General features: G+C 39.0%; 1 protein-coding gene across 2 annotated transcripts; it reads left to right on the top strand.

The window, feature by feature from the left end:
• The first annotated feature begins 7551 nt into the window (after window positions 1-7551).
• Window positions 7552-25741, top strand: LOC139725531 (probable E3 ubiquitin-protein ligase HERC4). 2 transcript variants are annotated; one of them, XM_071636617.1, is made up of 14 exons: window positions 7552-7654; window positions 9051-9252; window positions 11033-11105; window positions 12334-12550; window positions 13510-13655; window positions 14603-14740; window positions 15437-15520; window positions 16103-16375; window positions 17710-17811; window positions 20173-20294; window positions 20967-21125; window positions 21832-22003; window positions 22812-22914; window positions 24226-25741. In XM_071636617.1, the coding sequence occupies exons 2-14, from the start codon at window positions 9056-9058 to the stop codon at window positions 24468-24470; spliced, it is 2031 nt and encodes a 676-aa protein (XP_071492718.1). In that variant the 5' UTR covers window positions 7552-7654; window positions 9051-9055; the 3' UTR covers window positions 24471-25741. The 2 variants fall into 2 exon arrangements, with proteins under 2 accessions (XP_071492718.1, XP_071492717.1); XM_071636616.1 differs by having other exon boundaries at window positions 12304-12550.
• Window positions 25742-27542: the final 1801 nt, after the last annotated feature.

The raw sequence follows: 27542 nt of genomic DNA, 5'->3' as shown, positions 1-27542 counted from the left end.
GATATATAAATGCGTCCATAACTTAGCACCTTCGTACCTTCAGGTGCACTTAGTTAAGCCTAGTGATGTACATGAACATCATACAAGGCTAATAGACAGTGGAAATCTATGTGTGCCAAGATTTCGCTCTGATTGTCACAAGTGCAGCCCAATCGTATCCTCTGTACTTGAATGGAACAGGCTAGATCATTCAATTAGATCAGCTTCTTCCATATATTCATTTAAGAGATTGTTTAAGCAAAGTTGCTATTTGTAAGTAACACACGAAATTCATTCTGGGCTTTATCATTCCTGTATAATAGCGTTTTTAATTGTTATTTCGGCATTCTGGTGAACTCTTGCTGTGGCATGTACTTTTTATGTTACTTTGCAATGTACAGTATGCTGGTATGTATCTACACTGTATCATGTCATCTTCTGTATATACGTTTTGCTATTTAATGTACATATGTTCATCAATATTATTCAGGGCTCCATGGAAGACCACTATTTATTGGTGAATGGACTACCCTGACAAAAGATTAGAAATAAATAAATAAAATAAATAAAAATATGAGACCTAACGCATCAAATATGAGTAACGCATGCTTGAGAAAAATTTGCATGAAAACATGCTTCATTTCTACCGATTTTACTGATAGTCGAAAAACAAGCATTCAGCTCTCCCGACTTAGCATTAGACAATGGGCTCATCTGCACCATTGAATTCACACAAAACAACCGCAGTGCTACAGTGAATGTTGTTCGGGGGGGGGGGGGTATTTACAGAGAATGCTGTATGAGACGGCAAGCCCTTTGTTGTCATTTATTTAGAATAAGCTATGAGACATAACCAAAATTATTGAAGACTAATATCGTGAGTATGCTCAGGCTGCACGCAGTCCAATGGCTATGGGAAACAACATTACAACAATGATACACACTTTGATGATTTTGTACCTCAAACATATTTCCCTGTTTTCATTCCTCTCTACATTTCCCTCACGCGTGGTTAGTCCTTCATCACTGACAGGATTTTGAAGTTTTTGAAGGGGGAGGTGAAGTAGAAAGAGAGGGTACATCACTTTATTTATCACTGAACTTGCGCTTCTAACATTTCAAAGGTGCAAGTGCAGGGCAGAAAGTCGTCTTTTTTCGGGGGGGGGGGGCTCGGAAGTTTTTTTTTCGGTCCGTTTCTCCCACCCCACCTTCCCAAACATTTCGCTGATGAACACCCTTTGCTCTGTAGTTAGCTGCATGGTCAGGCAAGCTCATGATCATGTGCTAATTTAAGACCTTATTCAAAACCGAACCGTCAGTGACAATCTCTTTTACCCCCTCCCTTCATGTTTGTGTAAATTCATTGAAGCATGAAAGCCATTGTTATCTGCCAAGTTGGGCATGTTGGGAAAGCTAACTGGCTCCTTATTTACTATCTATCCATCTGGGTAAAATGGAAGCATATTTTCAATTCAGTTTTCTCGAGCAGGCGTTGATCATTTTTGACGCATGGGATATCATATGAAAGGAAAAAGAATGGATATTAAGGCTAGATTTTATTTTTTTTTTGCAAAAGATTGCTGAAAAAGTCTGAAAAACTCATTCAAAGTCGACATTTGCTCGTGCAAATGAAAATTTAGTAGCACTACTGTCTATTGTTCTAACTCAGTCATGCACGAATTTTGAACAATGAGTTGTGCATCAAATGAAAGAAGAGAAGTGTATCTTTCAATCCATGTACAACTCATAAAGCAAATATGTAATTATGATCGCAAAGAATTGCAATGAAACTCGGTTTCGTTTTTTTCTGGGACACGCTGTACTGGCCCAAGTTGTTGGAATTCCTTGCATCCCAACAATAAAAATACCCCCTCTATATACTCATTCAAAAGGAAACTGAAATGTTTTCTATTGCAATCTTATAATTCTAATGAATTGAATTAACCAGCTGTTATAACCCCTTATCTAAGAACCTACGTTATCACGTATTGATTGCTACGAATATAGCTCCTATCATTATACTCATATAAGGCCAGGATATTTCCGCGATTATATCTTGTTCTTTCTCGCGTCACTTTTTTTTCTCTCTGTCGACAAACTTCTGACGAGATCGCTGTCTCTGCTGAACGTTTTTGTCTGTTATGTTCTGTTCTGTTCTGTTCTCTTACTGTTATGTTAGCTTTGTCTCATTTTGTCTCGTCTCATAGTCAACTCTCCGTTGTACTGTTACTCCTACTATTTTAGTCCCGTTTCATGTTGTTCGTGTGTATATGTGTCTGTTTTTGTTGATCTGTCTTTCTAGTGGGCTTCCAGACTTTTTCTTTGCTCTCAACTGATGTTTTTTTTTTTCTTAGGGGCCCACATCCTGCAAGCTTTGTCTTTTTAGTGGGTCCCTCCATTTTTCGAATTTTGCATACTATTTACTTACTTCTAATCACTTTAGTTTTATGATAATGTATAATTATCGTAAGGTGGTACAGTCATTGTACACTTTTTCATCCTACATAGTTTTACGCACCTTATTTTCTCTATAAAAAAAGTGATGTCTATATGTTCTTGTCGAAAAATGAAATGAAATTGAGTTGAATTGAATTGAACTGAACTGAAATGCACTTCAAACTTTTTGTACGATTTTTTCAGATTTTTTTCCAGATTTTTCTTTTCTGCAAGTACGCTCACACCCGTGATGCATACAACTTCCTGTAACAGAGAGAGAAGGGGGGGGGCAACTTAAGAGAAATTTTCCAAGATACTCCATGTCTTTATATTGTTAATACATTATGTATTGATAATGAATCCTCCTGCTCTATCAGTGCAGAGTTGGGTTACCAATCCTTTAGATAATGTCGAGTTTGTTAAGATTCCTGTATTAATCTATTTTAGCTCGCAGAATTGCCTCGATCATTTTTTTTTCTTTCTCCTTCATGTGTTGAACTTATTTCTGATTTGAATGTGGTGGTGGTGGATATGATGGGTTTTTTTTCTGGATTTGTAGCAAACGACTTGAAAACGACCTAAATGCGGTTCTAACTTCCTCTTAATGTCATGAGAACTATTAACATGAGAACTAACCTTGTGTGATATTTTCGAGAAAAACAGCACTGACTTCTGATTACTGAGATTTTCAATGTTCCCATATATTTTGAATGGCGTCGGTCAGTTTTAAGTAGCAATGGAAATTGGTTTATATCAGAATGTAATAATACAGGCTAGGTGTGAACGAAGTTTAGCTCAATACACTATAATACTGAAGATACTGCTCTAAGTACATGCGTTTTACGAAACAGAGAATCTGTATCTATATTTGTTGAAGCTCTGTCACCTAGAATGCTACTTTGTTGAAATAAAGCAACTTTGAAATTTATATCAAATAGTGTCTCCGGCTGAATACCGAAAAATCAACAATCTTTAACTCTTGCCAATGTATATATCTGTAAACGGAAAAGTGCATTAAATGAGCTGAAATATGTCCAGACAAGATCTGCTCTTGCTTTGCTTTTAATAACGTGGCACTACATGTGAAATCGTTGTTCCTCTTCTCGTATTTCCCTCTACACATTGTATTTTCAATATCTTTAGTAATGTATCATATACACAGGACCCGAAAAAGATGCCACTTGGCTTTCCAGAAGGCATCAGAACATTTTGTTTGTTTTTCTTTGTAGCGAACAGACAGATTTAATGAGCACTTCTGCACTTGTTCTTCTGTCGTATGATGCAATACAACGGGGTGGGAGGGGGGGGGGGGGGTAGGGGGGATGTAACCTCATAGGTCTATATCCAGACTGCGTCTTTTAGGCTGCATCTCCAGTTCAGGACTAGCTTTTTGTCAAGGCCCTCTAGCTGTATGGTGAAGAGAGCCCAGCAGCGAGAGGGCCTTGGCAAAATGCTAGTTCAGGGCAGCATCACTTGCTTGAGCAAGTTCTTCAAGTTCGCCTGGGAACTTCCGCAGGTGGCAGTCTTCCAAAATCGCCGTCCGTTTTCACCTGCATGTTTGCGAGAAACCGCTCATCCTATAAATACCCGACTAGTCACTCTGATGAATTTGAACTGCCTTTAACTAGGACTATTTTTATACAATCTATATTTACATTTGCTGGACCAAAATATTGGAATAATCCCTGTGATAGTTTAAAGGCGTCCCCAAGTTTAAGTTCTTTTAAGAATAATTTGAAGAAAAAAATCTCGAACATTTACAAGAATCTATCTGAATATCATCATGAAAATTAATATTATGTATATTAACATTATGAAACTGTAAAAAACACACACCCTCTCTCTCTCTCTCTTCTCTCTCTTCCTGCATGACAGTGACTTAAGTGTAGGGATTTGTCCAGGGTGTTTGTTTCGGGTTAGTTAGGTTAGTTATAGGTCTCCATATCTTATAGTTTCTCTTGTTTTTCCACTTTTTATGTATATCACTTGTGATGATGTTATCATAATATTATGGCGTGCATGTAGTCTGTGATAGTGTATAGGAAATCACGCACCATCATACATAATGTATACATACATATAGTGTACACGCATAATGAATAATAATATGAAAGGCACTTAGTAACATGTAGTAATTATGTAGAATTATTACATGAATTGGATAAAATGCAATGATTTACTTGAATGACATTTGGCACTTATCCAAAACTGTGTATAAATTAGTAAAATTGGATTGACACGCGAACACTTGGAAATGCATGTATCGCTGACATAAATGATTCATTCGAAATTCATTTGATCAGTTAGAAAATGTGATGGAGCTTCCTGGACAAAATGACGAACTGAGTCATTGGTTATTGACACTTAAACACTCAAAATTATGTAATACGTATCCAGGAAAATATAAAGATAGTACAGTTGATTAACACTTCAGCAATCAGAAATGTTATAGTGTATGTGTACTGTGTGGGAAAATGTGCGGTGATCAATTAATTTTGTGTAATTGTTGTCAACCTCACAAATCTGTTGCGAATATAGCTATATTGTTATCCATTCACTGTAAGTATTTGTAAGTGTGTCATTACCTGCCATGTGTCCAGAATAGGACCATGGATGTCCTTTGTTTTTACTTATCAATAAAGACATCATTACAACAAGACACATAGGACCTACATAATACATTTACATAAACACACTTTAGACGTATACTGAGGGTATGCTGGCATGTGTCTTGTGTCTATGCCTTTGTGTGTAGGCTACATTACTCGCGGGTGTGTATATTATTCGTTTGAGTATGTGAGCGTGAGTTTGAAGTTTGAAGTTTGAAGTTTTGAAGTTTGATTTATTACTCAACGACCCTCATGGGGTATGGGAGTACAATGTCAAATGAAAATACACAAAATAGAAAAATTCAAATTAGAATTAACATGTATACATGTATAATACAAATATATACAAGATATCAACATACTTTTCAAATATAATTTGCATAAAAGTATGTTATAAATAATATACTATACAAATGTAAATCTATCACATGAATTACGAACGATGCAGGCACTGCCTGATGCAAATAATCATGCAAAGGGTATATAAAATAAACTAAATCAAACGAAATAATAAAGTGCAGTAACTATCTAAAAGAGGACATTATTACCTTACAAAACCTCGAAATGTTTGACAAAGTCTTTTTCTTAGTGGAATTGAACAATTGATCATATTTAAATGTGTTAGGATACTTCCTATAATATTTTTCAAGAAATCTTTTACGTTTAGTGGATGTTTGTGTGTGTGTGTGTGTGTACGCGCGCGCGCACGCGCGTCGTGTAACGTTTGCATGAGGTATACTTGAGTAAACGTTTTTCCTCTGTTCTTATTCCCCACTCGCAGGTTCACCCCACAGAACTATACAGGTAGAATGCTCAAGCGGGGTCTCGAAGTATAGCCAGCGCTCGCTCGCGATCTCCGCCATCTTGGCGAGTCCGCTGCTTTCTTTTTGTTTGGTTTTCAATTGTGGATCAAACTACTCTCTCAGTTTTGAAGCATGGCCTTCCAGAGTAATTAAAATATCGGAATAGAAATTTATAGAGGCATGTGTATGGTCAAGCCTATTTGAGCAAGACTCACAAAGATGGCGGCATGTGCGCGCAAGTTGCTGTAAAGCTACGCGTGGGTTGTCAATGGGCTTGAGCATTCTATCTGTATAGTTCTGTGGTTCACCCCCGCCAATGTGACTGCACTGCCACTGCCATTCTGCAAGGAAGGACGTGACGCTCGACATTTTTATCAAAATGAATCATGGAAATTCATACACCATCATAAACCTTTAATTGTGTACTCGGCCCAGCTGCATTTAATTGACTGATATGAGACTGGGTTTATCGAACACCCAACGCTGATGAAGTGTGGTGGCTTAAAATTCCCGGTCAGTGCCTTGTTGAGCGCGATATGTTATGTAGGCCTATTCATTAGTTGTTGTTTTTTTCGGTTATTTTTATGGGAACCATATCTTGTTCGGGTAATTCAGATCTACTAAATGATAACCCCTCATTCCCTCCTCCTCCTCCTCCTCCTCCTCCTCCCCCCCCCCCCCCCCCCCCCCCAGCATGCACAGTGCGTCTCGGAATACCCTGATAACACACCCACAACCCCCGTTGCGTTCGACAAAGCTAAATTTCCAACACCCACAATTTTACAAAAAGAAAGATGAAAACACAGCAAGCGGAAACAAATGGCATATACAAACAATCGATATTAAGCACGATGTGTGTACGTCGCCTTATCGACCTTATGTGTTATGTATTCATTTGTTCATTGATTTTTGTGGGAACCAACTCAGTGTACGGGTAAATCCCTCCTTCCCTCCCCCCCCCCCCCTCATTTTGCCTTATTTTCCCTTATCACGATAAACGAGTCTATTTGATTTGGTATTATATTCATACTTCGTTGGAAATGAAATAAATGAATTAATGTAATGAAATGAAATGAAATAAATGAATTAATGTAATGAAATGAGATGAAATGAAATGAAATAAAATAATGTCTTGTACGAACACTCTGTTATTTTCTAAAGCGTGTTTGGTGATGTCTGTTTCATTTACTTATTCTTTTTTTTTTTAATTTCAGTGGCTGCATGTCAATAGAGACGCGATTCTAATGATCTGCCCTGGAACGGAAGTGCGGCGGCCCGCTACATATACATAGGTAACACACTGCCCCTGCCTTGTACTGAGACTATTGCCACATCAGCGTCAACCGCGCTGCAGAGAATATAGAAATGATTTCGCAATAACAAGGAGCAAACACGGTGACATGTGTCCTAGTCTCATTTTTTCGATCGCCTCGTTTTTGGTAGTTTGAACATTATGACAACCTTTCCTGTGTATTCAATACATGATTTATCAAAACCTCCAATAGATCTATAATTTCTCATACAATAAATCAGCAAGTCCGTCGTATATAATACAAATATTTCTTCTAATCTTCTATGATTTAAATCGTGAAAGGTGCCTGTATCTTAAGACTAACACATGCGGTGCGGGGATTCCCCTAGCCGCTGCTGCAGCTGCTCCTTCAGCTGCTGCTGTTCCTATGCTGATGCTGTGCAGCTGCTGCTGCCTGAGTTCATGAACACAGCAAAAACAGTACATTTGTATTAATTCGCAAGACAGTGTCGGAGGTTCTTTTCGCGGCCTTGATGAATATATCAGTTACTAGTAAACAACTAGAAAAATCTAAGGTAAGTCTCTTGCATATCATATTATAGACTCTTGACCGATTCAATTCAGCTGATGGGATGTTCGCTCGGAGGTCATAAAAGTCACACATTTTGATATTGATAGTTTCACATACTATCACCGAAAGTGTAATGTATGACATTTAATTCACACAGTCCAAGTGACTAACTTGAATGTTACGCAAAAATCGGTTGTATTAAGCTAAGCTATCCTTGGATACAGACAGTAGGCCTATATTTCTGAGATTGTCTCCGCCAGGTTTTCCTTCATTTGTGGTGGTGTGAGCTGGTCCTAGGTAAGAGTATAAGGAATCAAGGCGGTGAAGCCATTATCTGCAGCAGAAGACATAGTTCAGTGTTGTACATGGATCGTAAGGAACATACTCTTCAGCTGAAAAGTTCTGGTTTTGTAAGCGAGCTATCATTACATTATTTTTTCAGATTCGCAGAGGTGGATGTTGCAATGGTTGTACTATAGTTTAGGCAAAGATGTTGAATTTTCTTATCCGCTCTCCGTTTGTAATAAAACCACTGACTATTAAGGGCTTACAACCAAACAAGCTTGCTTTTATGTAAGTCCTGTCATACTTCTCTAATATATGTACAACCCGAAACGTAAATATCGATATTGACCAGGTGTCATTGAAATCACTGAGTGTTTATAAAATGTGTGTTTTTCCTTTTATGTGTTTACTATCGACAAACTATATACAGAGATTTCGTGTTCACATTATTTTCAAAGTAACCTGGTATACATTATGAGAAAATTACATATAAAATGAAATGAAATGAATTGAATTGAATTGAATTGAATTGAACTGAACTGAATGTTGGTGCAGTGTGAGAGGCAGTGAGTAATGCATTATAGCAGCAACAATATCAGAATTAGGGGTTAATTGTGTCAACATCAGTCAATCTCGCCTAAGTTGAAGCCAAAGGACCCGAAGAGAACCCGTTTGACTTAGGTAAATTTCGTCATACAGAATAGAATAAAAAACACGTGTATTTTCATCCGGGTACACTGTTTTCTTGACTATTATTTTTTTAGACTTATTCGAGGTCGACTTGGTAGATGCTGACTGTAGTTTCTGTCCCACGTAATCGACAAATGGTAACTCCCCTTGGATCAAATTACAGTCAATATCCTCTAAGTATATTGTAAACTTCGCAAAAGTTGAAAATTGGCTCAGTAAAAGAAAAATTCATTCTACCCCTATGGATATAAACGTGTGTTAATTCTTTGCGTATAAAGTCGGAATTCACATAAGCCGAAGGATTTCTCTGATCCCGTTGGATTCGTCTTAAGCGAAGTTGACTATAGGATGTGGTATACCTGGAAGCAATGGGTAGATTAGCTTTTTTTCACAACGTGTTCATTGTAACCGGTTTGAACTTCCAGAAATCATGGGTAACACGTTCATGTACTTCATCGACCTGACCGAGGCCGATGAAGATGATGGTGATGAATCCGACACTTCGAATCGTGTTCGGGATGCGGTCAACAAACTTTCCCTTCTCGAGCTCACGTCTGATCCGAGCCCTGAGTTTAAGGCTGAGCTAGAGGAGGCACTGTCCCCAAGTGTGCTCGGCAAAGCCTTCAGGTAAGTCTCTTTCATATCATATTATAGATTCCTGACCGATTCAATTCAGCTGATGGGATGTTCGCTCGGAGGTCATAAAAGTCACACATTTTGATATTGATAGTTTCACATACTATCAGCGAAAGTGTAATGTACGACGTTTAATTCACACAGTCCAACTTGACTGACTTGAAGGTTATGCAAAAATCGGTTGTATTAAGCTAAACTATCCTTTGATACAGACAGTAGGCCTACATTTCTGAGATTGTCTCCGCCAGGTTTTCCTTCATTTGTGGTGGTGTGAGCTGAGCTAGAGGAGGCACTGTCGCCACATGTGCTCGGCAAAGCCTTCAGAGTGGAATAGTAAGATTTCATTGAATTTATTTATTTAGTTATGTATTTATTCATTCACACCTTTATTTATCTATTGTTTTTATTTATTTATTTATTTATTAATATTTCTGTTTATTATTTCACTTTGTATAATATTCCATCATAAAGTTTTCACGCCTAATGTTTAGAACGAACTGCGTGAATGTTGGTTTAACAGTGTGAGCATAGACATGATTGATTCTAATAATATTTGGTTCATAATATCCTAAGTTGCAGTGATAATATTTCTAGTAAAAAACAGATGAAAAATATTATTGCTGATAACACATCGAGCCACCATGCTCATGGTTTAAGCAGCTGAAATTGTGAGAAAAATGATGATGAATATATATATATATATATATATATATGCAAAATTCTGCACTAAATCAGTAAACATGGTAACACAAAATCACTGAGCTGCGTGTCCCCATCAGGATTGTACAGGGAATACAAGGCAAAGACAAAATACAAATCGAACACAGAAAACAATATCCAAACAAAATGATATCAAAAAGAATATCAGAGTTATATCATCAGCAATCTTCAAGTCAGCTACAAATGATTACAAACATCATTAAACAGAATCTAAGAAGCTATAATGATAAAACACAGTATCTTTAACTCATACATCTCCGTCACTCTATATACCCCTGTGAGAATTAGCTAAATTTGCATATCTCCCGCCCGAATACACTCGATTCTATAGTCTTGAACGGTTTAAACTGTTTCATAAATTATTCTTCTAACCTTTCATTCTACTTGAAGAGTATAGAAAGATGAGGCGTGATAACACGACAATTATAGCATTTGTGATTATGATACCAATAATAACCTTAACAGCAGTAAAGCTTGTATTGTATTAGCATGTCTTCTCATTACAGCATGTCTTAACAAGTAATCCTCATGGCATATAGAATGACAGGCAAAAGTTTTATGTTCAAATTGATAAGGTGCATCCCTTATACGCGCATAGATTTATGGAGAATGTGTCTGATGTGGTAATGGGACAGTGATAACATTGGGATACATAATAATGATCGAAGAATAGTTTTCTCCTACAAGCATACGAGCACTGCACAGTCGTGTGAAAAGATGGCCTGGTGTGCGCAAAAAAAAAAATGACAATGGCATAAAGTACAAATGAATAGAAGATACTAAGCTTATGCGTTTTACAGAATATTTGAAGATAGAGTTTATATCAATTCAATTCAATTCAATTCAATTCAATAGTATATTTATTTCCATCAAAGAAGAAAAAGAAAATATGATTCAAAGCGGTATCGAAGTGCAGACATGTGCAATCAGAGACATCAATTGCAGATTCTTGTGTATCCTTTAAACACTGTAAATTCCCCTCTGCCGATCCCAAGATCCCCAAATATACAAGACACTATAGTGTTGAATTCATTTCCTCTCCTCACCACAGAACCCAAGTACCATGTACGTCAGAAGCTCGTCAAACATTCAGCAAGCTTGTCGACCCAGCCCACTTGAAAATGGTAAGCTTCCTATTTCAATTCAACTCAATAGTTCATTGATTTCCATAAAAAATACATGATACAAAGCGGTAAATAATAACAATAATAGGGTCTTATTTTTACCAGGGTAACCTTTTCAGTGTTGCCACTGCTCTACCAGAGGGCCCTGCCATTATCATTACCCTATCGTTGCCAGGTACCCATTTATCAATGTTTATACACCTGGGTCGAGAGGGACATGGTGGGTAAAACATCTTGTCCAAGGACGTAAGTACTGGGCAGGATTCGAACTCGTGTCCTCCGACCGGGAGTCGGGAGTCTTAAACACTATGTATATGCCACAGCGCCCCCTCTGTACATGTGTCAATTTCACTTTCATCTAGCTGGGAAGGACAGATCATTGAACATGAATGTGAAATGTATGCACGAATTGTATTAGTTTGCTATAGAGAAAGTACGTAGCTACTTTCAGTTTAAGCTCCGTTGAGGTTGCCTCCGAACATTGATATCTGGCAAAGTCAGAGCTACCAAGTCTCACGCATTCTGCGTGAGACTCAAGCATTTAGGGGCCATCTCACGATCTCACGCATCTCACCCATTTTTCTCACGCATCGGGCGAAGTCTGCAACTTGGGCCTATAATAATGAGCATATACTAGCTCAAAAGATTAAAGTGATAGTTGCAAATGAAGGTATATTTCCCTTTTGTCTTTCAAAATAAGTAAAAAATAATCACTTAAGTATGCACCTGATCGCACCATTAAGAGCTAAAAATTGAAAAAGCTCCCTACCGTGGGAGGCCACAGGGGGAAAAACCCCTCTCACACCCTCGCTCGCGTGCACATTAGCATGCCGAGATGCCGAGTCATGAAAATCTCACTCATATTTTTTTTTTTTTTTTTTTTAACTTGGCATCCCTGCAAAGTATCAGGCTTAGTGCAGGTTCTTAAATTTGACAGTAATTTGGGACAATCTTCCTTATTCGCAAGGATGGGTTGTACATGTGAAACATTTTTCTCTGTTTTTGTTTTGTGTTTGTTTGTTTGTTTGTTTGTTTTGCTTGCTTGTTTGTTTGATTTGATCAGGTGTCCCACCCATATCATAGCAATTATTGGTTCCACCAGGTAACGCATCATATAATTGGTAATATAAGATTTCCACACGTACGAGTGATTTGTACGTGTTTGTACCACGTGTGCACTCCTCTCGTCTTGTAAAAGGCGAACTCATTATCGGGAAATCCCCAACAGGTAGCGGCGATCATCAAGAAACGGTACCGCTACGTAGGGAGCAGGTTATGCCAGGCTGGGCCGCCAGACCACGCCCGGCTGCGAAGCCTTTCTCTCATTCTGGAATGTTCGGCTTTTGACTTGGTCAACGAGTCGTGGAGCCGGCAAATTGTCGTACTCATGGCGGAGATCATCAACGAGTTGGTAGAAAAGGGACCGGCTAGCTTCCAACAACTTGGTAAACATAAATAGGGCAAAACAAAGATAACGGATTAAACAAAACAAACATTGATATGACAAATGAAACAACGTCACAGCAAACACAATCAACCTTCACATCTGATATTGTGTGAGCGAATCACAGTTAGAATGATTTTGAAAGATTGAGATCATGAATGTTTTCTAAATGAATGAATAAGTAAATAAAATGACATTTTCGGAATAAAAGCACTTGATCGTGGAATAAAGAATTACCTAGAAAATGGGAATCACGTTGTTGACTGTGGTTTGTTCTGTTGTCATTACAAGCAGTTTCACAAGGAATTTCTCCTGTCATTAGAATTGCAATTTTCGTCATTTCATTAGCTTCATCTCCTTCTTTATTATAGTGAATATTAATGTGATAATTTTGTGTTGATAAAAAGTATATAAGTGTATGTTAATTGGTTCCTGAAAATATGGAAATTACGTAGATCACCAATGATAAGTGACGGCAATATGTTTTTTTTTCTATGTAATGTAGGCATTGTAACGAAACTAACAGAGATCATTCATGTAGAATGATATCAACCGGCACCATTCTGGCATCAGTAAATAAGAATTTACAGATGCAGTATTACTGGGAGTCATTATAGGCATATCGAACATCAAGCCTAATTTGATCAATGATAATAAATGAATGCAAACAATGTCTCTTCTTGTTATATATATAATTTTTCAATACACAACGTGAACGCTCAAAATTGTGGTACAGTAGACGCCGCTTGATCGGGACAACTATAGAGTAAGATTCACCCGCTTAATCAGATAAAGACGTCCGACATGTGAGTGTATGTGTGTGTGTGTGTGTGTGTGTGTGTATGTGTGCGTGTGTATGTGTGTGTGGTTTTTTTGTGTGTGTTGGGAATGGCTATGTATACCTTTGTTTACATCTGTGTATTTATTTGTATCAACAATTTTCCTTCCTCTTTTCGTCAGTCAACTGGTGGAACAACGACAAGAACCTCCTTCAGAGGTTGGTGTGCGTGTTTCGAGAGGGGATTCGTGGGTTACGCAAGAGCCGAGCATACATGGAAATCAACACGCTCTTCGTTCTGGTTGAGGCACTTGGACACTTAAACAAGGTACCTTGGAGAGACAAGGGTGATATTAAACAATGGATGCTAAACATTTTGAATGTGAGCTCACATCTCTTACTGAAATTATGTCATCATTTTGGATCAACGGTCAGTCCTTTAGTGAGTGGTTCAAAGAGCTTCACGTGATTTATTATGTATTTTTAGCTATACTCTCTTTCAAAACATTGGACTGTTTGAAATTCCATGGTATACTTTTTTGGAAAGTGACGTCACTGATTATGACAGTTTCTAAATAGTGCACTATTAGTGAAATGATGTCGCAAAGCAACTGACATCACAAAGCAATTCTGACATCGCATGCTGCTTCGTACTGTCACTTTGTGAAATATGCGAGATATGGCACAAATAAAATCAACCGTGACATCGCGCTCTGCTTCGTACGGTCAGGATCCCTCTACAACATCGCATCCACCACAACTTCTCGCCTCAAACTTTGCCTTTTTTTTGAATATTTGATCCCAAATATAACACAAGTTTACTCTTCCTATAACTTTCGAATTTCAGATGGGCCTCGGTGCCTTTAAAAGCACCTTTCACTTCGGGACTGCGCCCCTCAGTGAATAAGTACTATGTGGAGTCACCTCTGCCCATAGTTTTAAATAGATATCCTCAAGGCAAGGTATACTTTTATGCAATTACTGCTTCTTCCAAAGCCCCATAACGGCACTCGCCAATATAGTTACAACTACTGACATAATGTATAGTCAAAGACGTACAACTGCGGTATTACTACGCTACTACGCATGCGTAAACTTAGTGCTGCCACTAATGTGGACATAAATCCTTCATCCTAAAGTACATTGCGTAATCATATATCTTTACACAGATATTGATGTTGACATAGCTATTGATTTAGATGATACTGATACTACTTGGTAGCTCTCTGTGAATGATAATAATTACTTATTCTAACACTCACTGTACTTATCTAGGTGAACAAAGATGTTCAGTGTATCATACCTCGCCGGCTGTTTTACCTCGGGGACATACCGGATGACGAACTCATACGTCATTTGACGCTTCATTGCCAAATCGAGATGGACCGCGATTTGGGACGACATGTCACGGAGGCAAGTATTTTCCGACGCCTTTAAAGAACGAAACAAAATGCTTGAAAACAATCGGACACATGAGACAAAAGTTATGTAAGTTGTAAAAGTTTAGAGAGTTAGAGAAATTGGTAACCCTCTAATGATAATGCTGGTATTAGGGCAGTTCACGATTTGTTTTGTGTAGTTTTTTTTTTAATAGTCTTCATTCTTTAACATACAAAAAATTCAAATATAATGTCATAATATGCTGATACCGCTGTACAAAGTAACAAAATAGTCACACCAAGAAAGTTTCACACACACACACACACACACACACACACACAATTACACACTTTTTTCTAATTTTTGGTAGGACTGAAAAATAATGTCACAATGGAACATCATCATGTTTATCATAACGAACTGACATTTTTTTTTTAATTCTCAAAACGTACTGTGTTTGTGAGCAGTTTGCTGTTACTATGTAAACAAAATACATGTATTACAGAATAGATAACATCATACAAGCTTTCTGAATAGGGTTTATTGTGCAAACGAAATATCCTCATTCAAAAGGGTTGGTGTAACACACAAAGAAACTGTGATATCCGAGACAGTTCAACTATCTACATTCAATGCCTGTATGATATGGGTTGAAACACAATTAAACTGACGCAGATATATTTATAATTACATGTTACCCGGTATTGTCATTTCTAATCGATACAACAGGCCTTTACTTGGATGAAATGCCCATTTCTGTTGAGTGTTCCTGCAAAGTGGCTTCTCCTCTCAGATATGCTTCGCAAACATCAGGTTTGTCCAACCAACTTTCCTTTTCTATTCTTTTTTATCCGTCAATGTACCTTTCGCTGGTTCTCCCCACTGACTTGGATTTATCTTAGATTGAATTGATTTATGGGGTCTGATTACAACGCCATTCGTGATAGCGCAAACTAAATGTGACGGCCCAGCTCAAAAGCCGCAAAAGTCACAGATTATAATTCCTCTGTAATGGACCAAAATATATCATTTGTGTTGATCGACTCAAGATTTTTAAGTTTGTACTACTTGAGAGAGTACTCTTTTCTCACCCTACCATCAAAATTTGCAGGTAAATTTTGGCAATTTGACAAAATCGAAATCGTGATGTTTGAAGGTTTTTTTTCATATACTTTCACTAGGAAATGGAGTGTGTTCCATTGATACTTCTGCACAGTATCTGTTTGACTGGAGTAAAATGATTTCTAATAAGAATTTGAAACACCATCAATTGTTTCCCTGTAGGGTCTACAATAATATTATATTCCACAAGTACTAGCTACTACTGCTTTATCCTTGGATTCAGATATAAGTTTCTTAGGAACATATGATATTGTATGTTTAATTCATTCACAGGATGAACTGAAGGAGAACGCACACTGTAGAAATTTCCTTAAAGGAATGGCTCAATTTATGATGCTATTTAGGCAATCGGTTCCGGACCTTTTAAGGGGCGATTTGGAGCCCATCTGTCTCAACTTCAATGACGTCAGAAGAGGGCGTGACATCATTTATTCGGCTCTTCAAAATGTCGACAGATGCTGGGCTGCTGGGAGTAACACGTGGCTGCTCCCACTCAAAGTGAACTTTGAGAACGAGTATGCTCTGGATTTTGGCGGGCCGCGTAAGGTTAGACGTGACGAAGATTTTTATCGTGTAACCATAAGGAAGGTTGTTATGGAAAGTAGGGTAAAAAGTCTTTGATTTGAGCACTTTGCTGTTAATTTGTAATTGTTTGTTCAAGTTGCAGAACCATCAACAGCCTCTCAAAATCACTGAAATTATTAAAACTATAGATCTTAACCCATAAAACTGCCGGGCACCTCCCCTCCCCCCCCCCCTTCCCCGACATTTTCCACTGCTATTCCGCCGCGCGAAATTTTTTGTAAGCGCCGCTCACTGACTTTTTACTTTCAAGTCTCGCACACCTTATGACAACATTTTAGCCAAAATCGGGCATACCGTTAAGACGCTGCATGACCTTTTTTTTTACACACTTGTCATACCGAAAATGGCTCAAAAATGTGATTTTGTATACAAAGTCTATGCAAATGGAGTTTTCTCACCTTATTTAAAAAAGATATGATTATGTTAATGTTTATTGACTGAAATCATTTTTTTACGTAATTATGCTTGAAATAGGTTCTGTCATAAATTTTGCGAAAAAAATTAATGATAAAACAAACGGTCGAAAAAAAACCACATAACAAATTAGTAAAAAAACAGTACATTAGAAATTGATTTTGATACCAGATTTTTTTTTTCCAAGTACATTGTCACATGGGTACAAAGAATGTTATCACCAAAAATTAGGATTCTAGGAGCTTAATTGTCTGATTGAGAGCAAAATGTATGATTTTTATGCATATATTAGCACAATTAATCAATATAAGGAAATTTTCACTTTCTTTCTTTATAGTTTGGTAGACTACGCCACAGGTAATGAATGTGCTAATTTTAATGGCGATTGCGCGATCGACGGCCAAAATCTCGGGGGGGGGGGGGGGGGGTGATTCAACCCGTCCCCACAGAACAGCCAAAAAAGCCCGGCCAGGTGAGGGTTAAATTGGCGACAGAAAATTAAGGTTAAGGAGAGCGAGAGAGACAGAGAGAGAGACAGAGACAGAGACAGAGAGAGACAGAGAGCTCAGACATTTGATTATATTTGCTTGTCAGCAAACTAAAAAAAACAAAGGCACTAAACTAAAGATAGGGTATTTTACTCATGTACTATTTGCACAACATCTGAATCTTGCTGCATACAAATGATATCAGATAAATCATAGAGGCAATAGACTGAAAATGGCTTATGTATCTGAACCGTAACAGTGTGTGTGTGTGTATGTGTGTGTATAGTTTGTTTTGTTTAAGATAACTGAATGACTTGGCTTCTGCAGACAGTTTTACCCACATCGTGCAAATGGATGTATAGTACTCGGCCGTTTTCCCGCTCACATTCACAGGAATTCTTTCAGGAGCTCTTCAAGGAACTCATGGACACCAGTCGGATTTCTGTTTTCAGGAAGTTGGACGAAAGTATTTCATCACTCCTGTGGTTCAACGCGGTGAATATTTGTATTTGCATTTTATTCAGACAAGAAAAAAAAGTCCAGGGAGCGGTATTAATAACAGTGCATTTCATTATCCCCAATGTCAGAAGTGCATTTATTATACAATAATTATCTGAACATCACACAAATAATGAAAACATGAAAGAATATGTGAAGGAGAGAGGGGGGGGGGGGGGGGGGTGAGTGAAAGCACCTCACTGGAGCACACAATGAACATCAAACATACGTCAAATGCAATTTTTATAACAGAAAGCAGATTTCTGCGGATGGATTAAAGTCTCACCGATGAACAAGCCGGCGGCCATTCTGTCCTCACGTGCAATATCCAGCATTAAACACTAGCCTACATATCAGGTAAAGGCCGTGTCACACCATTCCGGGCAAGCTACGCGGGCTTGTGGCGAGGAGGTAGTTTCCAGCACGTAGAAGATTTTCAGCGGGCGAACAAGAATGTTTGCAATTTTCATTCATGCCTTGTCATACCGTACGGGGGAACTTCTGCGACTTGACTTGCGGGGAAACAAATTTACTCCCCGTTACTCTCCGCAGTTGGTCCGCACCTGACAGTATCTAGCGCGTAGTTGCCCGGAGGTGCTCACGCAAGTCCGATTTAACCGCAGCCAAGTTTTGAGCATGACCAAAACTTTTTCCGGGTGAGTCGCGGGAATGCCCGTAGAGGTCTACGCAGAACGCCAGTAGGAGACCCTTAGCGGCAGTACTTCCCAGGCAATTCCCACGCAGGTACTTCACAGTCCCTTATGCAGCCAAGATAATGAAATTCTGTGAGATTTCAGCCATTCTATTAGAGGAATTCCTTCACTAAGTTGTCAGCCCCCACGCGACTGGTACAAAGGTCACACAGTATACTCGCAAGTATAACGCGTCCAGCAAGTAAGACACATACGCTGACTCGCACAAATCCTTTTCCGCCCTCAGGAATGTCCGGTATGCTAGAAAATCCCTACACGTAACAAGCCCGAGTAGCTTGCCCGGAAAGGTGTGACAGGGCCTAAACACAGTTGCGGGTAAAAAAAAAATATGCATGCGCACCTCCGGGCGACTACTTTTGAGATACATGCTAGGTACTGTCATGTGCGGATCATCTACGGGGACCTCCGGGTAGTCAAAATTGTTCTTTGCAGGTCGCACGCAAGGCTGGTGTGACACGGCCTTAAAGGCCGTGTCACACCATAACGCGGGCTTTTGGCGAGGAGGTAGTTTCCAGCACGTAGAAGATTTTCAGCGGGCGAACAAGAATGTTTGCAATTTTCATTCATGCCTTGTCATACCGTACGGGGGAACTTCTGCGGCTTGACTTGCGGGGAAACTAATTTACTCCCCGGAGCTCTCCGCAGTTGGTCCGCACCTGACAGTATCTAGCGCGTAGTTGCCCGGAGGTGCTCACGCAAGTCCGATTTAACCGCAGCCAAGTTTTGAGCATGACCAAAACTTTTTCCGGGTGAGTCGCGGGAATGCCCGTAGAGGTCTACGCAGAACGCCAGTAGGAGACCCTTAGCGGCAGTACTTCCCAGGCAATTCCCACGCAGGTACTTCGCAGTCCCTTATGCAGCCAAGATAATGAAATTCTGTGAGATTTCAGCCATTCTATTAGAGGAATTCCTTCACTAAGTTGTCAGCCCCCACGCGACTGGTACAAAGGTCACACAGTATACTCGCAAGTATAACGCGTCCAGCAAGTAAGACACATGCGCTGACTCGCACAAATCCTTTTCCGCCCTCAGGAATGTCCGGTATGCTAGAAAATCCCTACACGTAACAAGCCCGAGTAGCTTGCCCGGAAAGGTGTGACAGGGCCTAAACACGGTTGCGGGTAAAAAAAAAAAAAAAAATATGCATGCGCACCTCCGGGCGACTACTTCTGAGATGCATGCTAGGTACTGTCATGTGCGGATATCTACGGGGACCTCCGGGTAGTCAAAATTGTTCTTTGCAAGTCGCACGCAAGGCTGGTGTGACACGGCCTTAACAGTTGAACCCGCTTAAGCGTTGTGAACAGAGGTGCGCGTGTAATGCAATTAATGCATGTGTTTTGGTATGTACATGCATGGATAGTCACTTTGTTCAAACCGTCGGTGCAGATGAGGTTTGCATTGGAGACGTAGATTTTTTTTTACATTCAATATCCTTCATTGAATATTCTGTTAATGTTATTATTCTCGTATAATGTTTTAGACATGTTCATGTTAGACGTAACTAAACACAGAGCAAGGTAGGAAGCTTTTATTCACATTGGCCATCTAGGTTCTAAAATTCCAGCATTCAACATACTATTTATGATTTTATTCTGGTTGGGAAGTGACGAGCACTGTAACAGCTGCTTTACTTTATCATCAGGAATACAGAGAGCTGGACACTGTCAAAAAGATAGGGTTTCTGTTTGCACTGATGGTCTACAATCGCGCCATAATCACTGTGCCATTTCCAGTCCTCCTGTACGAGAAACTCTTGAACCAGAAGTGAGTATACCATCCAGCTGTAACCATGGCGACGCCTCCTTTTGCTGGTGATGCGCCTCTTTTAGGGAGGAAGCAACTCTATTCTATTATTGTACTTTCCGAGATGAATATGAGAGGCAAACCATTTCATCTTTACGCAGTTGCCAATATTAGATCATATCTCGCGGGATGGAATATGAAATAGTTTTTAATAAGATTTGATAACGTCTTTGTCATATTGTCGGGAATATCAGGCAGTCATCAAAATAAAGATATGTGCCTAGATTCTTTGTAATTTCTTTGCAAGTGATTCTTAGGATAACATGTTGTTCAAGCATAATACATGGATGTTAACACCGTGTTTTATCCATTCGATTCAATTCATTTCAATTCAAGCATTCAGATGATAATTTGCAAATCGTTTGCAAACACCTTCTTGTCACCATAGCAACACCAATCACTATCCAGCAACACCAATCAATATCACAAGTAGCACAGAATTTTTACCTGTTCATCCAAGCAGCGAGATAAATCTTTCAGAGTTTGATATGAAGTAATTCATATCGCAGGATGCACTATACATCACGCCACTTTGCACGTTAACTAAAGGTTGGAGTCAGAATCATGTTAACGGCTGTTTTGGGGCAGTGTCTGATATATTTTTTTCCTTCTGTATTTGACGTCATCTCGAAGATCGCTGTGTTTCGAGGACCTTTCCGGGTTGGATGCACAACTTCTGAAACAACTTTGTGACCTCCGGAAGTACTCGGCCGATGACCTAGAGGCCATGGCCCTCAACTTCGCGGATATCAAACCCGGTGGTGAAGACATCCCTGTAACTCCTGACAACTTGTAAGGACGCTGCAATAGTTTAACTGTGGCTACGTAGTGGTTGCACATGCGAAGGAGTAATAGCGGAAATAGATGAAAATGGTTTTGGGTCATGAGTCACTTAAAATGTCAACCAACAAAATGGCAAATGTCATAGATGACGACAAAAATACAATATTAACCAAAAGTTATGATCAATAGATACAAGGTGGTACATGTATGAGGTGAATTAACAATGAAAGCTGATATTCTTCTAAACTCTCTAGTGAGTGGGCGTCCACTGATGATGCATCGATATTCTTATGATTAATTTTGCTTACGACATGCTTCCCTTCCACTTCCGTTCGCCATTTTTGTGTAATTCCCCTTTGGGGACTGTAATGTATCACTTTGTTAATGGCTACTCCTACTGAAAAAGATTATACTGTAGTTCAAGTTACAGCTAAAGTGTTAACATCTTCTCATTATGCAAGAGCACAAACACACACACACACACACACATACATCACGCACACGCACACGCACACACACATGTACATCGTCGTGCGCATTGCAGAATGTTGTTAACCCTGTGGCACTCCCACAGCCTGGCGACAATCTGTCATGCGCAGGGAAGCGCTGTAACGACAATCTGCCATACACAGGACTATTTAACAGAGCTCCGAAGTATTTTTTTTTTTTGTAGTTTATCATTCAATAATATCTTAATGTGATATCTGTCGTAAAGAGAGGAGTATATCCAGCAAAAGGCCATGTTCTACCTCGCCGTGGGTCAATTCGATGCATTCTGCCAAGGGTTCGACATGATCGAGAGACCGCCGATACTTTGGATATTCCAGCCAGAGGAGTTTCGTGACGTCATTCTTGGGGAGAAACTAGATTGGGAATCACTGGAAAATGTGAGACAATGAAGAATTCTTTCAGCATTCGCATTTAGCAAAGGCCTATATAAACAATACATGTTTCATGATCATGCTTGAGTGCTTTGATTCTATATTGCGTAAAACGCTAACACACCTGATAACATTATCATCATTATCGTTATTCTTATCATTGTTTTCATATCATCCACCAAAAACAAATTACTTTTCAACACAGAGTGTTGGCTACGTCTGCAAATTGCAGTATATGCACGATGCTGTCTGTCTATTTTTGAAGTTGACAGAATATTTTCCGTAGGCCATATACATTTGATCAAAACTGGGCAAAAATTAGGGCTGTTATGATGAATAATAACAGATGTAGAATTTTAGAGACATGAACACAGTGATGATAGTTTTTGTGCAAGCCTTACTATACCAATAATTAGATTTGTTTGTGACGTCCTTTTCATTTTCTCCCTGAAATTTGTCATTATATATTTTGCGATTCTCTATGCTGTATGTTCTGCCAATCTTTGTACCTTTTCATAATATTTTTCTGTAATTTACGAGCATCATGGTGTTCTTCGAATTTTGATATACCCGAAAGGAAAATGAATGCACAAATGGATAAGGAATGAATGAACTACTGTAGAAAGCAAAATACTAGTACGTAAGTCAATGAATGAATAGGTGGATAGGAATATGAACACAATGAATAAATGAATAGACAAACACACTGATTAATCGATTAATCAATTGATTAATCCTTTGATTGATTAACTAATCAATGTGATTGCTGGTGTTTAACGTCTTAATTCTCACCCACCTGTTCAATGCCATACAGAGCACCCGATACGAGCTTCCCTATCACCCGCAACATCCAGTGATCAGAAGATTCTGGAATGTTTTCCACCAGCTTGACGAAGATGACAAACGGCGGTACTTGAGTAAGCATTGACCCTTAACCTTCTCTTGTCCGTCCTGACTGGCTTTCTGTTCGGATCAGTGGTGGATGTGCTTCTACATTGCTTTATAACGACTATGAATTATTGCAGACTGATTGACAAACTGCCTTTTATTGACGTAAATAAAAACTGATTTCTCAATGTTTGAGTAGTAGCCATTATTTAAAAAAAGATAATGGACAATCTGTGAATTAGTAAATTGGGATCTGTAACATGATTATCGGATTGTTTAATTACATACTAAGCAAAAAGTCTTTGATCTTCAAGCCACCACCTTTGTATTGATTTTCCAGATAAACAAAAAAATGAAGCACATAAAAATACTTCTTTCCAGCAGCTCCTGCTAAAATAATAAGCTTATCCCATTATCATAATCTGTATAAGTCGGAACTTTTTTTTGGAAAGATTTGTTCATTGTTTAGCTCTACAATCGAGGACAGAGACAGTCAGAAAAGGAATCACGCGGACACTGAATTATATTGGAGCATGACATCATCAAACCGACAACGTATAGGCCTACTCTCTATTTTGGGGTCATCCCACGAACTTGACACCCATAAGTAATACGGCCCACGAGCTAGATAATAAATGGAAAAAAGGAATATGAGTCATACAGTCTATGAGCTAAACACCAAGTAAAAAAGACCCACGACCAGTTCAAGTGAAGCAGGCCTGAGAAATAGACACTAAGCAAATAAGGCCCATGAGCTCAACACAAGGCAAACAAGGCCGGCCCACGAGCTTATCACTAAGAAAAATTAAAAGGTCCATGAGCACGATATTACATACATGAAGCCCCGTGATGTAATGTCGAACTTTTTTTTGTCTGTTTTTTTTTTTTTTTTTTTTTTTTTGCGTAGTGTCGAGATCATGGACCCTATTTGCCTAGTGTCTAGATCGTAGACCGTATGGCTCATAGGAGTATTTAAGTTGATGTCGAAATCGTGTTCACTTCGTGTCTAGCTCTTTGGCTGTATGACTCGTGGGTGTCGAACTCGTGAAGTGCACCTTCTATTTCAATTTCCAGTGCCACATCATAATAAGAATGGATAAAAAATAAAATAAAATTATAACACTAGTCGTAACAGTAATGATGATAATAATGGTCTTATTTCCCGGAATTTCTTTTCCTTGTGATCACTGCTTCTTATCCGGAAAATCATGCCGCTGTTGTTACCACTGCATCACTTTGAAACCCATTAGGGAAGAGGGTCACTGTTGGTAGCCATCTTGCCGGTCTAGGATGTAAGGATCATGTTTGAAAGTCCTCTTCCACGTTTGTTCCTCTTGTAGAATTCCTGACGGGATCCGACCACGTGCCGGTTGGTGGCTTCGAGTCGCTAAAATTCACCATCAAGTGGATGAACGCTCCGGAGCGACACGGGGACCCACCGGCAAGAGTATGCCCGGAGGTCATGACTTGTCCGGGTTACATCTCCATGGATCTGCCGGAGTACGAGTCAGAGGCTGACACGAAGTTTCGACTTCTGAAAGCAATCGAGATGTGCTCCACCTTCCACCGCGAAAGGCCTCAGTGACATTCGCAACAAAAGCAGACTTAATGAGAACTTGACAGAATCACTTTAGTGTTTGTTTATTTGTTTGTTTGTTCATTTCCATCTGAGAAGATGGCTGGATAGCCCATATTCAGCTACGTTAAGCTGGTCTTTCATGCTGTGCAGTTGGATGTGAGGTGTGACCACTTCACCGGGTTAAACACCCTGCTCTTTGCGATGAATGAATGAAGCAGGATCTTTTACGTGCATGAGTTGTGACTCTCTCGTACACGGGACCTCCATTTTATGTCAGAGTGTTTTGCCTCTTGCTAGAGGGGACGGTATGTTTACACACAACATTGCTCAGTCCAGACTCGGGTTCGAACCCGGGCCCTTAGGATCGTGAGGTAGACTCGTTACCGACTGAGCCAACTCACCGTGTTAATGTGCTGTAGCTACAATGATATGAACAGGAGAGAAACCATCTTTAAGTGAGGCAACTTCAGGGACGACTCAGTAATTCACAGTAGTTCAAGGAACTATGTCAGCTTCCAGACTCAGTGATACAATGATTAAGCCGGGGAGATCCGATATGTGTCTAATTGGAACGAATCTGCCCTCAAAAGTGACAAAGCGTTCATCATTTCTCCAAGCCAACTTTTGGAAAGAGTTCCTAAATCTGCAGGATATTCAAATATATGACATTGTTATTGAAGGCTGATTTACGTTTGAAATCAATTGAGTGAAATATTTAACCCTCTCCTTTTCATTTGTGCACAGGATTTAAATTCGGTCAAATGATAAATATGTTGTGTTAGATATACTGTATTCTTAAAGTCACAAGTATTATGCACAAATCTAGATATATCATATGAGGCTTTTTTTTTAATCTGTTCATGTGCTGACAATATGAGGTTGTATCCAGTTCCATGGCTGAATTAAGACACTTCGAGTTAGTACTAGGAGAATTCAGGAGACAACTCTTGACAACACTTGCCATAAATCTTATAACAATTTCAGAAATAAGAAACAAGCACGTGTATCTGAAGGCACGGATCTAAAGGCAACTGCACTTACTGTTCAGTGTATTAGGGTTTACCTGAAAATATAACAGGGCAACATTATTTTGTTGTCAGCACTGCGGATGCTGATTTCGAATCAGATTTTATTGTTACGTCATACGTAGTCACAACTACGTCATTTGAAGAGGGTATGCCCGTTTTCTTACAGAGCGTCTATGCAGTTTATCAGTTATGGCGATAATCATTGCAATAAGAATGCGGACAATGACGACAATTACATGTTTATTTATGTGAATGCAGAATTATATATATACATTAGGGATGTGAGAGTTTAGAGTTAAATCTGATTTTTATTTTTCTTTAATATACCAATAACTATTTTTTCTGACTTTTTTTCGTTATTTGCTTTTTAAATGTTTTGAAATATTCACAGTATATTGAACTTCAGACTTCTTCTCTCATTTTTTTAGTTTGTTTTTCAGAATTTTTTTTTTCAGATTTTATCTGCAATTACGCGCCCACACACACCCGTGACACATACAACTTACTCTAACAGAGAGAGGGAAGGGAAAAAAAGGGGGGGGGGGGCACTTACGAAAAAAAAATCCCAAATACTCATGTCATATATTTATCAATACATTTTGTATAAATGATGCATCCTCCTGCTCTATCAGTGTAGAGTTTTGAGTTGAGTTACGAATCCTATGGATAATGTCGAGTTTATTAAGAACTCAGATTCCTGTACATTAACCTATTTTAGCTCGCAGAATTGCCTCGATCATTTTTTTCTTTCTCCTTCATGTGTTGAACTTATTTCTCATTTGAATGTGATGGTGGATATGATGGATATTTCTAGATTTGTAGCAAATGACTTGAAAACGACCTAAATGCCATTATAACTTCTTTTTAATGTCATGGAGATCTAACTTTGTGTGATATTTTCGAGAAAAATAGCATTGACTTCTGATTACTGAGATTTCCAATTTTCCCATATATTTTGAATGGTGTTGGCCAGTTTTATGTAGCAATGGAAATTGGGTTATATCAGAATGTAATAATGCAGGCTAGGTGTGAACGAAGTTTAGCTCAATACACCATAATACTGAAGATGCTGCTCTAAGTACGTGCGTTTTACGAAACATAAAATCTGTACCTATATTTGTTGAAGCCCTATCACCTAGAATGCTAATTTGTTTATTTAAAACAACTTTAAAATTGGTACCAAAGTGTCTCCGGTTGAATACCAACAATCAACAAACTTTAACTCTTGCCAATGTAAATACATCCATAAACGGAAAAGTGCACTGTAGTGAGCTGAAATATGTCCAGACAATATCTGCTGTTGCTTTGCTTTTGATAACATGGCACTATATTTGAAATCGTTGTTCCTCTTCTCGTATTTCCCTCTATTTTCAATATCTTTGGTAATGTATCTTATATACACAAGACCAGAAAACGATGCCACTTGGCCATTCAGGAGACATCAGAACATTTTGTTTGTTTTTCTTTGTAGCGAACAGACAGAACAGTTCTGTCGTTTGATGCAATACGACAGGGTGGGGAGGGGAATGTAGGGTTGATATAACGTGATAGGTTAATGTCCAGGCTGCGGCTCCAGTTCAGGGCTAGCCTTTTGTCAAGGCCCTCTCGCTGTATATGGTGAAGAGAGCCCAGCAGCGAGATGACCTTGACAAAAGGCTAGTTCAGGGCAGCATCACTTGCTTGAGCAAATTCTTCAATCCCTCCTGGGAACTTCCGCAGGTGACAGTCTTACACGATAATGACGCAGTGTTTGGTTAGGATTGCTGCAGTCACACGCAGGACAACAAGTACTGTGAACACTTGCAGAGAGGGCAGGTGGGGCGATTGTCTCCTCGCGTCATTTGTATTATCAACAGCTCAGGATAACATGTTTGTATATAGACCCATTCTTCATATTTACGTAATATTGGGGACAAAAGTGGCTCAAAGCAAAACCGAAATGGAGAATTTTGTCCTCTGATTTCATGTCATCTCTTAAGTAGATATCCATCTTTTGTTGTATAATTATGATTGAGAAAGTGGAAACATCATCGCCATGTAGCGATAGCAC

Source organism: Diadema antillarum, unplaced genomic scaffold, assembly GCF_040938485.1.
Source record: "Diadema antillarum isolate AM-2024a unplaced genomic scaffold, OU_Dant_1.0 seq00000049_RagTag, whole genome shotgun sequence".
Lineage (NCBI taxonomy): Eukaryota > Metazoa > Echinodermata > Echinoidea > Diadematoida > Diadematidae > Diadema > Diadema antillarum.
Note: the sequence above shows the minus strand (reverse complement) of the source record. Positions and strands in the feature narration are given on the sequence as shown.

Coding starts and splice junctions, on each gene's coding strand:
- LOC139725531 (XM_071636616.1), top strand. CDS start 9,056: ATGGGTAACACGTTCATGTACTTCATCGACCTGACCGAGGCCGATGAA. Junction 9,253..11,032: donor GTGCTCGGCAAAGCCTTCAG/GTAAGTCTCTTT, acceptor TCCTCACCACAG/AACCCAAGTACCATGTACGT. Junction 20,295..20,966: donor GAGAAACTCTTGAACCAGAA/GTGAGTATACCA, acceptor GTCATCTCGAAG/ATCGCTGTGTTTCGAGGACC.